Source organism: Artemia sp. Qi Xiang Cuo, chromosome 20 (genome assembly GCF_049724085.1).
Source record: "Artemia sp. Qi Xiang Cuo chromosome 20, ASM4972408v1, whole genome shotgun sequence".
Lineage (NCBI taxonomy): Eukaryota > Metazoa > Arthropoda > Branchiopoda > Anostraca > Artemiidae > Artemia > Artemia sp. Qi Xiang Cuo.
This window is the reverse complement of record NC_142813.1, coordinates 20,477,445-20,492,919: the sequence shown is the minus strand read 5'-3', so window position 1 is coordinate 20,492,919 and position 15,475 is coordinate 20,477,445. Positions and strand designations below refer to the sequence as shown.

The following is a 15,475-nucleotide window of genomic DNA, read 5'->3' as shown; positions in this document are numbered from 1 at the left end:
TGCGATATAGCATGTCTTCTATGTTTACAGATGTTCTGACAATACACTCCTCCCCTACTCTCATGGTGGTATAGCCCAGGAATATGTACAATTACCTTAAATTGCAGCTTGAAGCAATCTAAGAATTTTCCTTGTGAAGCTTCAGAGTTTATGATTGAAGTTGCTTTCATTGTTGTTTAGTGACCAGGTGCAGTTGGATGATCAGTAGCTTCCCAGTCATGTTTACACTTCCTTAAGGACCACTCAGCATCCAGCCTTTGTTTTTAAATATCAGCCGATTCAGCAGTAACTGTGTCCAGAGAGCTTTTTCCAGCTGTTGACATTTCTTGAGGAAACAGTTGAGTGCAGACTCTGGTTAGGGTAAACTGCTTAACAAGTTTCAGCTGATGACCTCTGGCTCTTGAATTAAGACCAACAATAAGACATAATTCTGGGAGCTCAGTGCCCTTCATTAACTCATAGGTTAGAATGGCATCACCTCTATTTCTCCTGAACCCAAGTGTTTTGAGTTACAGCTTAGCTAAAGTATTGCAGGGTAAGAAAGTTCCCACGCGGCAGATCTCATTTTGTTTCCACATGTTGTAAAACTTTAATTTTTTTTTCTAAAATATAGGGAGGCTAGAGACATTCCAACTTCAAGCTAAAAAGCTCACGAAGACCCTAAAATGATTAAATTCTTGCTCTTAACCATGTAAGATGTTTTCATTAATCAGATTGCCATGTTTCGTTTTATTGTTACCTACATTCCACTGTAATTTATTCAGGGAAAACTAAATTTTATCAAGTATAGACGGCAGAAATCCATTTCAACAAAGAACCTATGATTTATCACAAGATTCAGTTAGTGGAGAAGTATATTATAAAGTCTATATCTAGGGCCATCAGGGGAAGTAAGGTACATTGTCAGAAGAGTGACCATGATGTTGGGAACATAAGATAAAGAATTTAATGTTACTACTCTTATTTGTTCAGTATGTTTTCTTCAGAAGTGGCCACCCATTATACTTTTACAGAAATCATTTAAATATTTGGGTAACAATGGAAGGAGACGTGATAATCTGTATTATATAATAAATGAATTCAGCTTTTGATATGATGCTTAACTTTTTGTTTGACTGTGGATTTTTGCTGTGTTTCCGCCATCCTAACAAAAATTGTTTGTAAAGAATTGTGCATCTGCAAGCTAACAAAAAAAAAATTGTTAGCTAAAATACTAAAAAAAAATCCTGTAACAAGTCGAACTTTTCATATAGGCCTACGACTCGTAATTTTAGCATTAAATTCAAACGTTTTGATGGTAAAATAAAACTAGTTTTTTTTTTCATTTAAGTAGTAATTACCAACAACTCTAGTTTTAAAGTATGTATTATATTTTTGGACATGTTCAGAAGTTTGAAATGTAGCTTGTAGTGTTTATTTGTTTATTTTTTATATTTGAAGGTCCTATAATACAAGCCAAGGAACCAAACCTGAGTCAAGGATTGGGCTTGGTATCAGCCAGCTGGACATTATCAAAACAGGCCATTCCTGGTACCACTGTTTGCAAAGCTAGGGATAACTTTGTCAATTTTTGGCATATACTTTGCAGTAGTCATCTAAAAGAGCTAAGGCGGTGAGCCTGACTTGCCCCGTTTGTGTCTATAGAAAGGTTTTAAATCTTTGCTGGGTGGGAAAGCTCAGTTCAGTAGACGTAACACTCACTGGGAGCAAGATAAGGATATGAAGAATCACGTTATCACAAGGATCTACATCCCTGTCACATTTCTTGGCAGCTACTTCAATCAAAGAAGGAATTTAAAGGTCATTCTCTCTTAAATCAAAGCCGCATAGCCTACTTATCCACGCTGTGTTTCATACAGGTGTGAACAGGTTTGCAAATAGCCCACATCTAAAATCCTACAGAAAAGGGTTGAGCACACTTAAGGGCTATTTTTAGAAGAAATTTTGATTAACTTGGCAAAGATATTTAGATAGAATCACTTTTTGTTGCTCAAAAGTGTGAGGTCTTGAGAGAGAAAATATAAACCCCCTTCCCTCAACGAACATTCTATCATACTCTCTTCCCCCATGGGTTTTACCTCTTTGTGTATATCAAAGCACACTCAAATCACCAGCACCATCATTGTTTTATTGATTTCTTTTTATTTAAGATCACAATTAGATCTTTAGCCTCACTATTATTGAATGCTTATTCTCTTGTTTGCAGGATAATATCTGGATCATAATGAAATATGCACAAATTGTTATTGGACCTGCTGGCTGTGGAAAGGTAGTCTATGTCTTGTTTTTAGGTAAATTAATTCAGTGACACTGTTTGTTCATTTCTGAAGTTTTTTTTTATATTTTTAAATGTTAGATATTTTTCTATAGGAGTAATAAATTTCAGAAGATTCCTTGTGTCCACAATGGATCCAGCCGAGTAGGAGAATAAAACAATATTAACCACAGACATTTATTGTTTTTTCTTATATATCAGCTTGTTAAATCATCAACAAGATTTTGAAATGGTTTCTACTTTTTAATTTGCCTTAAAGAAACAGTCCCAAAGTGCATTTAAAAAAAAAGTTTACAAGAATTATGTTTCAGTGAGAAGGATCTATTGTGCCGTTAGTAATATGTGATATATTTAAAATATAAAAAATAAAATTGTTTCTTTCTAAGGATACTTCCGATGTAAATGCTTTGCAATATTCCAGACGTTTTGTTTTACAGACCGACAGATGTGAAATTTGGAAAAGCTGCCGGTCGAATTACGGTATTAATCAAGAAAGACGGTTTTGAATTTCGCAAAAATACTTGGCAAAAAAAATCACGAGACAATGTCTTATACAAAATTTCACAGGAAGTTTCAAGTTATCATAGGAACATGAATGTCTAATCATCAAAATATTGAAAATAAATTATTGGACGGTCAGTTAGCATAATGATTTTAATTTTTAAACATAATGACAAAGTAGCGGGCCCTACACAGGAGTTCGGTCAATCGTGAAATAGCTCTTAGAGCGCAGAATCTAGACTCGTGTGATATAGTAATGAAAAAGTATTTTTAGAGAGACAGTATGTTCCCACTATTCTGCGATACACTCTGAAAATTATCATTCTGACTGTATGTACGTTTGAACCGAAGCATTACTTATATATGTACGTTGCTGTATACCTGAAAATGTAAGTCTCAATAAACCCATTACTTTTCTATTTCTGTTTGTTCTTATTATATGCCTGTATCTCACCGCAAAGTAGATAACTAGTTCAAATGTCTCCATTGGCAACGTTCCCAAGGAATCTGATAATCCTACGAAGTATATTTACGCTCCTGGATTGACGGCTCCCCAGCCTAATTAATTTCCCACAAGGCAATTCTAACCTATTACTTAATCTATTTTATTTTCTCCCATAGGCCAGCGAAGCAGCACAGCTGGTGCTTGGCTAGCGATGTTTCTCGAATAAATCGTGGCTAACTGACGAAACACTGCAGGTCATAGAGCAAAGGCGGAGGGCAAGACTTCTTGGGGACATGGCCACCTATTGAAGGATCAATGGAGTGCGGAACAGACTTATTCACCAAGACCGAACTCAGTTTGTTGCAAGGAAAGCCGATGAAATTGAACTAGCAGCAAAAAAGAAAGACATGGGTAGCCTGTTCAAGCACCTCCGCGATCTCACAGAAAATAAAACACCAGCATTGGGACCCGTCCTATCCAGGGATGGGACACTTCTCTCTGATGAGGGTTCTTGTCTCGAGCAGTAGAAGGGCCACTTCTGCTCACTCCTGAACAACACTATTCCGTCTATGCCTCCTACTGATAGTCCCAGCCAACCTGGCAGTCCAAGATCAGAAACAGATGCTCCTCCAGACGAGCCTTTCAGCCCCTCAGAAATTGGAAATGCAGTAAAAAGGCTAAAGAACAATAAAGCTGCCGGTATCTGTGGCCTGAGTTCGGAGCTGCTAAAATATGCAGGTCCTGTTATGCTCCTTTTTCTCCACACCCTGTTTTCTACAATCTGGCAAACCGAGATAATTCCCGAAGTTTGGCGTATGGGTGTCATTATCCCTTTTTGGAAGAGGAAAGGCTATAGAAGCGACTGCTCGAACTACCGTGGAATAACCCTACTGTCTGTCCCGGGAAAACTTTTCTCAATGGTCCTGCTAGATCGATGTCGAAATATTATTCGTAAAATCCGGCGACCGGAGCAAGCTGGCTTCATGTCGGACCGTTCAACCATCGAGCAGATTTTTACGATCCGACAAATCATAGAAAAAGCCACGGAGTTCCGACTAAAAGCTTTCTTTACCTTCGTCGACTTCCGTGCTGCGTTCGACTCAGTGGACCGAGAAGCTCTTTGGCAGATTCTAGAATCGACAGGCCTCCCTGAGAAATACTGCAGACACTTCAAAGCTCTACACCATGGGACAGAGAGCTGTGTTCAAGTGAACGGCCGCCGTAGCCCGTTCTTCCAAATCACGACAGGAGTGCGCCAAGGATGTGCAGTTGCCCCAGAGCTCTTCAATGTCATCATAGACTACGTTATGACAAGGACAACTTCACGTCTCAGCTTTGGACTCGTTTGGAGATCGTGTCATTACAGATGCTGATTTTGCCGATGACTTGGCCATTCTGGCGGACTCCATGGAGCAGTTGCTGGATGCTCTTAGAATCCTACGAGAAGAGGCTGCAAAAGTAGGACTGCAGATAAACTGGACTAAAACAAAAATTATGGCCATAGACCCATCCTCTCCTGCTGCCAATCCTTCAGTTAGCCTGGATAGCACCACTAGCATCGAAGTTGTCCAAAGGTTCACCTACCTGGGCTCCATAATTTCTTCAGATGGCTCACTTCTTTCTGAACTACAAGCGAGAATATCCAAAGCGTCTGCCATGGGCAGACTGAACCGTCACCTCTGGCGAAAGCCGAACATCAGTCGCACAACGAAGCTGCGGATTTTCAACGCCCTCGTCGGCTCTGTGATGCTCTATGGAGCTGACACATGGCAAGCTTCAGCCGCAACCCTCAAGGTAATTGATGTCTTTCAGTCGAAGAGCCTGAGGAGGATCGAAGGTCTACGATGGTTCGACTTCGTCAGCAATGAGAAGCAGCTGCAGCTCACCAAGCCGTCTCGGTTTTCGACCCAAGCAGCCGAGCGAACACTACGATGGTTCGGACACCTACTTTGAATGCCTCCACACATACCTGTGAAAACAATCCATGACTTCGACCCTGTCAAAGCCGGTTGGAAGCGACCTCGCGGCCGACCAAAGAAACGATGGTCTGACAGCCCGTCTGAGTTCCTGACGATGGCAAATACCAGGTTGAGCGATGTGCAAACGCTTGCCAAGGACCGAAGTGGATGGAGGAGGCAAACGTCACTCTCTACGCCGAGCAGCGCCCGGCAGGAGACATAAGTCAAGTCAAGGAGTGGCGTGGTCATTTTTCTACCCCTCCGTTATGCTTCATCCCTTTCCCCTGTTACAAATGGTGCAGCCTTTAGCGGCACAAGTTTATATCAACTTAGCGGCTTATGGTAAAACCTAAGCGGTACAAGTGGAGCAATTCCATAACGGCGCAGTTGGTGTGATCCTTAATAATACAGCTTAAATCCTTAATGGCACAAGTGGCACGGTCACTAGTGGTACAGGGCCGACAACCACACAAAATTCCCCCGGTACACTATTAGAATATGATTGGTTTGTTTCAAAAAATTATTCAATCAATGAAGTTTTGCGAGACTTTTAAATATGCTCAACTAAACATAGTGAGAAAGTCTGCTTCTCCATTTTAGATTAGACAGTCTCTGTTCCTCCTGTTTGTATTCTTCTTCACTGGAAATATAAATATCTTACTGTGGTAAAGCTTCTAATTTAGTCAATTTGGAATTTAGTAAAAATATATTAAGATTCAAATACAAAGTTTAGAAATACCACTTTTTATTAAGATAAGGAACATATCCTGCCAAGTTTCTGCTTAACGGGAAATTGAGAAATCATCACTTCCTAGCTATTACGTGGGTTGGGTAAAGGAAGGTGCAGTTGATAAAAACGTGTAAAAGATACATTTTATCGGAAGGGGGAGACTGTTACTAATTTTATGCCGGACTGACCTCTGGTCCGTTGTTTTTAGAAATACCTTGGAATCTTGTCGGATCATTGTAAGTGTCTAAGTATCTTATTATATATTATTGTAGTTTCCGAGACTTGTGGTCTTCTTGGGACAGCCAGTCCCAGTAGAAAATATATATATGTTATTATTATATGTTAACTGAATAAAAGTATTGCATTATAGCCAACCTCTCTACGATTTATCTTTAGTCCCTCGAAAATACCCAGTTGGTACGCCTCATTAGTTTGGTCATAGCTTAAGGCGCGCTACCAAAGTTTAATTACCTTAGCGCCAGAGTTTACCTCCCCTATAAAGGGAGAAATAAAGGCATCTACGACTACACCACTCAAATACCATAAAATACACTTCACAACAACTGGTGGACGTTGGAAAACTGGGTCGAGAGGGCTAGATAAAAATAGTAGATTGAAATAAAATGGCTTTACCAGAGGAAAAAATGACTTCCTTATCAACAGTACTTGAAATTGCAAAAATTATACCAGAATACGCGGGAAATTCAGAAGTAGATGAGTTTATCGAAAAATTAAAAATTTTCGACGAACTAACTGAAGCGTTTGAGGATAAGGTCAAAGAGCAATGCGTTGCAGCCAGATTAAAGGGAAGCGCCCTTAAACATTTTGAGGCAATTAAGGAAAAAGAACCCAAGGACATCAGTACTCTAATTGAATCTTTTAAAACAAGATTTATAGAGACAAGCATCTCCGAGAGGCTAAGAACAGAGGTAGTGACATTCAACACCTCAACTAGTATCAGGGAATATGCAGACAAAATTTGTAGATTCGTGTGTTTACAATTAGAGAAAGGCGGAAATGACGAGACAGTACAGATAGTACAACTACATACTTTTACCAAAGGGTTGCCAAAAAAGTTATTAAGACTAATATTATCCCGGAAACCTGAAAATTTAGAGCAGGTTATAATACTAGTCAAAACAGAGGTAAAAATTGACGAGGCTATGAAAAAGTTTGATCAGAGGTCAATAAATAACACAGGAGGCCAAGAAAGTATAAAATATTAAAGGGGACAAAAACGGGTGAACTTTGAAGGGCCAAATTATGAGCCGAAAAGGTGCGGTGGAGCCCAAGGGTCGCCGTTTAGGGAAATAGCTGACAGATTCCACGACCTTGAGAGATTAGCAGGTAATAACTATAGAAAATATGGGCACCCTCTCCCACCAAAGACAGATAGTTGGGGAACCAACAATGACAGATAAAAAATATTTAGAAGTAACCAGGGAACAAACAAACAATTTAAGAGAAAATTTATTGCTATTATTGTAGTAAACCAAACCACTATGCAGCATATTGCTGACATAGAATACTCAAAGAAGGCCAGACGTACAAGACAAGACACCAATTCAGAACGCAGGAGGACAGAAATTTAGGAAGGCAGGGAACAAATAATACTTGGCAAACACCTAATAATATTCCTGAATTTAGGCCTAGGAGGCAAACGGTTAACAATACCCAGGGTGAAAGTAGCAACGCTGAAGAAAACTGGGATAACCCCAGAAACGTTTGGCCAAACAGTGGGCATTTAAACGGAGAAACCAGCCTGTAAGGGTCGACAGAGCTGTTTCCTTACAAAGACCCCTATATAGTTTAGAATGTTGTGATGCTAATGCAAATAATAACAGTCTACCGATTCTGGGTTGTTCTAAAATTGTTTTTTTTCAAAATTTTATCATGTTTACTAGATACAGGTGGATCCAAATCAATAATCCGAGACAAAGCTTTTAAGAGGTTTCCTCCTAGTGTCAAAAATCGCGTAAGCAGATGCCAGAATACCCTGATATCAGTAACAGGGCACAGGCTGACAATTTTGGGAGAATGTCCATTGAAATTTAGCACAGGGGATAAAGAAATAACAGTAACAGTAATAATATGCAAGCAGCTACCATTTCCTTGTATTCTAGGAGTAGATGCCATCAGAAAATATGGGATCGTATGGGAACCCATATCTGATACTATAACAATAAACCAGACAAAAGAAAATAATAGGCAAATTTGCGTAACGACAGATAACAAAAGTGACGATTCGAATTATAACCTAAAAATAAGCGGAAAAATCACCATAGAAGGGGGAACGACAGCTCAAGTTCTAGCGACATTAAATACAAAAGAAGGAAAGGTTAAAACCATGGACGTCATGATAAGAGGATACACCATAAGAGAATACCCCATAATTTTCGTAGAAAATCAAGTTATAAAAAATGAAAATAGTATAACATGCTTAAAACTATAAAATCTAGGTAATAATTAAGTAAGACTGAACCAGATAGAACTTGGATCAGTGGAAAAGATTTCAAAATTCAGAAATAAAATCTCTAAACAGTCCAGAAGTAGGCATAAATTTCACTAGCCCCCATCAATTATCTTCATTAAAACTGCAACCACAAAAAACGTATGGAATGTCAAAAACGGATTTTTCGTAACAATTTGATTTAAAAAATGTACCAGAAAACGTAAGAGCTCGGGTGGAAAATATTCTTTGGGATTTCAAATGGACTTTTGCAAGACACAAACTGGATTACGGATTAACTCACTTAATCACGCACAAGATATCAACAGAGGGCCCTCCAATTAAAAAATTACCGTATAAAACACCTTATGATTTAAAACCATGGCTAGAAAGCCAAATAAAGGAAATAGAAGATCAGGTAATAATTAAAGAAAGTGTTAGCGATTGGTGTTTTCCACTAGTAATAGTCAGGAAAAAAGATAACACCTGGAGATTATGTATAGATTTTACAGCACTAAATGCCGTCACGATAAAAGACGTGATGAAGTTACCAAGAATTGATACGATTTTAGATTCGCTAGGAGGTACAAAATATTACACTAGTTTTGACTTAATAGCAGGATATTCGCAAATAGCTTTAGATCCAGAAACAAAGCACAAAGCAACAGTAATCTTAGACGATGGAAGAATCTTCACATTTGAACGTATGTCTTTTGGCTTATCATTTAGTCTAAATTGTTTTAGTCGACTAATGAATTTGGTGTTAAAAGATAACGAACCAGGAAGAAAAAAAGATACCTTGGCTTATTTAGCTGATGTAATTCTGTTTAATGAAAACCTGGACTTAGAAAAATACTGGAAAAGTTTGAAAAAGCAGGCTTAAAATTAAAACCAGAAAAGTTAAAAATAGTAGTACCAAAATTAGTTTTTCTTGAACACCTGATAAACCAAGGTACTATTTCACCAAATCCACAAAAATTTACAGTCATAGAAAATTGACAGCCTCCTAAAGATAAAAAAACTGCAGATCAGTTTGTGGTTTGTTAAGCTATTTCAGACGATATATTAAAAATTATGCAAAAATAGCACAACCTTTGACAAACTATTTTAAAAAATCAGGTCAACTCGAATATCCAGCGGACACAAAAAAAACGCTAAATGAAATAAAATAACAACTATTACAGGCACCAACTCGTAAACTACTAGATTTGTCACAGGATTACTGTTCACAAACAGAAGCTTCGGGGTACGGCATAGGAGCCATATTATTAAACATAAATTCTGAAATAGTAGAATCAATAGTTCAATACGCCAGTAGTTCAGTGTTGGAGGCAGAAAGAAAATATTCAACAGTTGAGAGGTGATGTTTGGCAGTTCTAGTTTTTACAGATTATGTCCGACAATTTTTACTTGGAAAAAAATTCATTTACGCGCTGACAAAAATTTATAAGTTTGGCTACATACGATACAAAATACTTCAGCCCGGCTGACACGGCGGATACTACGTCTGCAAGCATATTCAAAGATATAATAAATTAAACACTTACCAATAAGGACGGTATATATAAACAAGAAGCCGTAAATAAAATGGGTCACAATTTAAAGTATAGCACAGTGTAAAACAAAATTTTCTCTGGTATAAATAATTTCACACACTAAATCAATTCACGCCACACCATTAACAGAAATAACAAGGGCGAGGACATTGCAGGTGAAAGACACCAATGACAAGACCATTGGCATTTAAAAAAAACTGCTAAATGTCTTGTCATTGGGGGGGGGGATCCACCAAGCAAACCAAATATAGATCAGAAATAAAAGTCAAACTTTGGAGGAGGTTTTAGCCGAGTGTTCGGCAAATTTCTTGAACATGCTAGCAAAATAGCACGTTCCAACAATTTTGCCGGGCACTAAACCCATAAACTTGTAGAACAGGGTAATAGTCAAAATATCACGAAAGAGACAAATTGCACTCAGTGACTGTATAAAACTAAGGCGCAAATTAAACTGAGGATAATACCAGACGCGAATAATATAAAAGATTATAGGGAAACCACAGTAGATACTGATAACCCCTATCTCTAAACATTATTTGGCACGAAATAGGCACTAATTTTTGGTGAAATACCACAGACAAGGAATATGTGCCTGCGATGAAAACCACACAATTTTGTGGAAATCAGGAGATTGTTAAAAAAAATTCATGAATAAATAAAATTTATTTAGACGTGAATACATAAAATTCTAGGGCATGACGCACGAATTCTCAACACCAATAAGCGACAAAGAGGGTTTAAAAAAATTCATTAAAGCCAATAAGCACCATCCCGTAGTGACAGAAGACTTTTCAAAAGAATATATGTTAACCGTTTCAATATGAATCCTCTCAGAGGTAGGAAAATATCCTAATATCAGTTTTTTGCAGAAGTTAAAAAAGGTGGTAAAAACCAACACAAAAAAAACGAAAGAAAACAAAGAATTGTTACAAGTTTAAAGAGAACAAGCAGATTCAAAGAAACTGATAGAGATGTTTCAAAAAAGTGATATAAAATGGATACTCAGGATTTCAAATCACTTCTGTGAAGGGATACATAGTCTGGACCCGTTAAGGAATACAGTATACAAAGATAACGGGAAAATAGTAACCAATGAATTATCAGGGCTACGAACTTATTTTCGAAATTTTTGTTTAAAACCCCTAATATGCTGGAGAGCCCTATAAAGCGTAAGACAGCATATTGCGGGGAGGGAAAAAAACTTTTATAAGAATACGGAGGGACATAGGGTAATATCAATTTCTTCTTGTAGACAATGTGGAAGTTTTACTGGTGGGCTGTTTTATCGATATTATTCTTGGGAGAAAGTGCTAAGATGACAAAAACAAAATTAGAGGGCGAGAAAGTACAAGTAGTTGACGAAGGAATTATAATGCAAATACACCAGGTAAGAATTGTAGAGGATTACTGGCAGCTCCTATTTGAAATAGATTTAGGACATTTACAAAAAATGCTAGATACCATAAGATTAAAAAAGGACTCTTATCAAAACATAATCGAAGCCTTTTTGTTGAAAACTAGTAACCGAGAAGAAAAAATAATTTTGCGAAAAACCAGATATGAAAGAATTGCAAATATATCCCATAGCTTCGAGCAATCGGTGCAATTGTACGCAATTGAGCAATCGGTGCAATTGTACGCAATATACAGACAAGTAGAAGCTATAATCCATGTGACGAAACACCGTACTAATATTAATGTTCCATCACTAAAAGAAGAGCAAAATAAAACGAATATAGCTTTTGAAGATATACTAAAATATTATTTGGAAATAATACATGCCAATATCCCAGAGGAAGAAAAGACAAAAATATCGATCAAAACATATTTTCATATCGAAAAAGAAAAAAAATCCTTATGGCTAGCACAAAATGAAAAAATCTCCAGTTTAAATTGGACTCTAGGGCAAATTTAAAATATATTCAGTAGAATAGAGAATTTACTGATCAATGAAAGTAAAGAAGATAAACCATGTTATGGAGAAAATTTATCGATAAGTTTATAAGACCTAATGACACACGTAAAAATTTTAACTTACTAAACAATAGAAGATCAAAGAGTATTAGGGTTACTACAGTTAGGACAGATCCCGAAACTTCTATTGCCTTCGAAGGAGTTAAAAGATATCTCGCACAACATATAGTATTTTGTATTAAAGTAAGAGTACTATGAATTACCTTCGGGGTTGGACCAGATACACCCCCTGAGCTGGTATGCTAAGCTATTAAAAGCGTCTTATTTTATATTAGCGGGAAACCTCCGAATAAACGTGAAAATACCCCTGGTTCAGAAAAATAGCGTATTTACAATGTATCAAACTTTTCCCATGGCAACAGGGGGCCTACAGGGAGTAGTAATCACCATGACATCAACTTCAGCGTATGTACTAGTAGAAAACAACCGAAAAAGAATAATTTCTCTAGACAAAATTCGGGTCATGGACGTTTTAGAAAATGGTATTTTTAAACTGGAACTGACCAAAAAAGGACTAAAAAGGACGCAAAATGGGAAAAGTTTAAATTGCTGGGAAAACATAATTCTAGAAAATCGACAAGGCATTCAAAAATGATGCCATTGGGAAGTCTCTAAACCTTCAGAAACAACTGAAGGAATTATAAAAGTAAGCGTATCAGAAGTGTCGGTTTCAAATAATGTTACGCTAGATGGAACTTGTGTTCAAGACAGATAAATACCAAATTTTCCACTGGTTATGTCGACAATGTCAGAATGTAATCTATGGCGCAAAGATACAAATTTCATTCTTAAAGGAGAAAATAGACAAAGATCAGAAGAAAACACTAACAAATTAACTCCATTAAAAATTAAAACAATTCTACCAGGCAAATTAGAAATTTTTTTCAAAAAAGATAGTAAACATCTAGTAGAAAATTGGAAAAAGAATTTCAAAGAACCTATTAGTTGGGCCCAAATGCTGAAAGATATAAAACAAGAACAAGAAATAGCCATTAGTCAAGCAGAAGTTACACTGAGAGCAATAAGGGAAGAAAGCAATTCATTCAACGAATTATTTTTAATAGGGTGTATAATGGGCACAGTATGTGTAATTTTATTCACACTTATAACAGTTTGGATTATTTATCAAAAGAGTAAAATACAAGGTGTCGGACAGGAAGTAACCGAATTACAAGAATTGACGATAACGCCAAGGCAATTGCAAATGATCCAAGAATATGCAGAATACGCAGGAATTACGCGTTAATTTACAACATGTTCAAAAATTTTTATTTTTTGTGTTTTTATATGATCTATATAAGGAACATTTATTGCAGATGAGAATTTGGACAATAATTTACGTTTTTAAGCTGCTCCAGCTTATTGCGGCCGAATTTAGGGTTGTAAAAGGACTATCGTTTCGCAGAATGAATACAATCAAACCCATGGAAGGCCACTGGAAAATTGCGATTAAATTTGATGCTTCAGCCTTACATTCCCTCCAGAACCAAGTAACGGTACTTGCAAATAATCTGGAAATGACAAGAGGAGAATTAGAAAAAACTTTAACCCACCTCCTTTCACACCCCCTCAGGTAATAGAAAAAGAAATAAAAGCATCATTTTTTCAAACTCAGGCAACTTTGTTGTTCAATGTACTGAACAACCAAATTAATGGGTTTTTAGAAGATATAAAAAGAATGTTAATTACGCTGCAAAAACAAAACAAAAATGAACCAGACAATACATTGGCCAGAAAGAAAAGAAGCTTGATCGGTGTTGTAGGGGAAATCTCAGAACATATATTCGTTACGGTATTTGAGACAACGTGGAAGGAAGCAGAAAAACGAATAGGGAAAGTCGAAGTAACAAATCAAAATCTTCTACACTTGGTAGACAAACAAATAACAATCTTAAAACATCACGAAACAAGGATATCCAAAATCGAAGAAAAAGTTAATCAAACTATCAATACGCTTTCCATTTTTAAAAAGGAGATAACCAATGCAGTATTCATAACTCTAAAACGAGTAATAGGAAATCAGAGTGATATAATAGAAGATATAAATCTTCAGATGGATCTACAGTTATTATCTAGTGCCATCATGGAAATATCTCATGAATTTAATCAATTAGAGTTAGAGTTTCTAACCCTTTTGACACAAAAATTACCAGCACGACTTCTAAGCCCAGGTAAATTAATAAAAGTACTCAAAACCATAGAAAGTCATTTACCTTATCAATTGAGACTAGGACTAGAACCAAATTTCGAGAATATTCTATACTTTTATAGCATGGTGGAAAACTATTTGCAAATTAAGCAAGGGGAGTTATGGATATTTTTAAAGGTACCCCTAGTTAAAAATGAAGAATACGCACTGTTCCAAATAGATACTTTCCCTACAAGGCTGACGAACACCACAAGCTGGATTAAGATAAATAATTTGCCCCCATATATAGCCATTTCCAACTTAAAAAATAGGATACCAGAGCAACAGGAAATAAATAAATGTCAAAACGATAGACTACCCTTTTGCAACTTAGGGACTATATCGCATCTACGCGCAAGAAAAATCTGTGTTATTAAACTTTGAGAGGAGATGAATCACTCAAATCTCCTACCAAAAGAATGTGATGTTGATGTAGTAAGCGAAATTAATCTTGAACTATGGAAAATAAGTGAAAATGATTTCATATTCAGCGTTCCAAAACCCTATAGGGCACAGTTGAGATGCAAAAATTCTTCAGGGTTGAGGAATACAAGAGATATGCGAATAGAAGGGATGGGCCTGATTAATATCCCCCCATCCTGTCGTTTAACGACAAGAGAGACAATTATATCATCTCCAATTGTGGAAATTATGGAGATAAATATGAACAAATGAGGTATAAGACCGATACCCAACATAAATCTTTTTAAAGCAACAAATTTGGAACAAGATAATAAAAAAATTAAGAAAGTACAAAAGATATTAAAGAAATTAATTGATATCTCTATACCAGAAAAAATAAAAGGAGAAACACCCAGATTTTTGACAACCCTGGAAAATCTAAAAAAAAATCCCCAAGTATAAAAATATACTTGGGGATATTTCACAACTACTATCGTGGTTCTGGGATTGATTATATGTGGTCTTAAATATTGGTATTCTATGAAACATCAAACCCTCGGGGGGAAGGATATAAAAAACCCTGTCAGCACAAAACCATGATCTATCGCAAAAAAAAAAGGTTATCTACAACCGTAGACAATTCGGTTGGCACTATGATTTCATAAATATGAAAGTAAAAGAGAAATCTATGATAGATAATGGGGCAATTTTATTACTGTCTCAGCAATAATACTTGTTACTGTAAATAAATTAGTAATTCGAGAGTTTACTGATGAAAAAAAAGAGTTATACCACTTTTTAGTGTTGCATTGTGAAAAAACGACTTTAAAAAAAAATGCTTGATGCTTTAAAGTAACTTCTAAAACTTTAACCAAATATATTTTTAGGTAAAAGTTTTGTTACTTAACATACTTTTGTAAGTTATTACACAATGCTTATATATATATATATATATATATATATACAATGTTTTTATTTTCCTTAAGTTTTAACTAGT

The 15,475-nt window shown here is 36.4% G+C and overlaps 1 protein-coding gene across 3 annotated transcripts in view; it reads left to right on the top strand.

Moving 5' to 3' along the window:
- LOC148939986 (GPN-loop GTPase 3) overlaps nucleotides 1–15,475 on the top strand; it is a 76,820-nt gene that overhangs the window by 23,431 nt on the left and 37,914 nt on the right. For all 3 annotated transcript variants that reach the window (XM_089106467.1, XM_089106468.1, XM_089106466.1), the window contains exon 2: nucleotides 2,207–2,269. In XM_089106467.1, coding sequence (XP_088962593.1) covers nucleotides 2,207–2,269 — 63 coding nt within the window. The remainder of the gene's footprint in view (nucleotides 1–2,206; nucleotides 2,270–15,475) is intronic.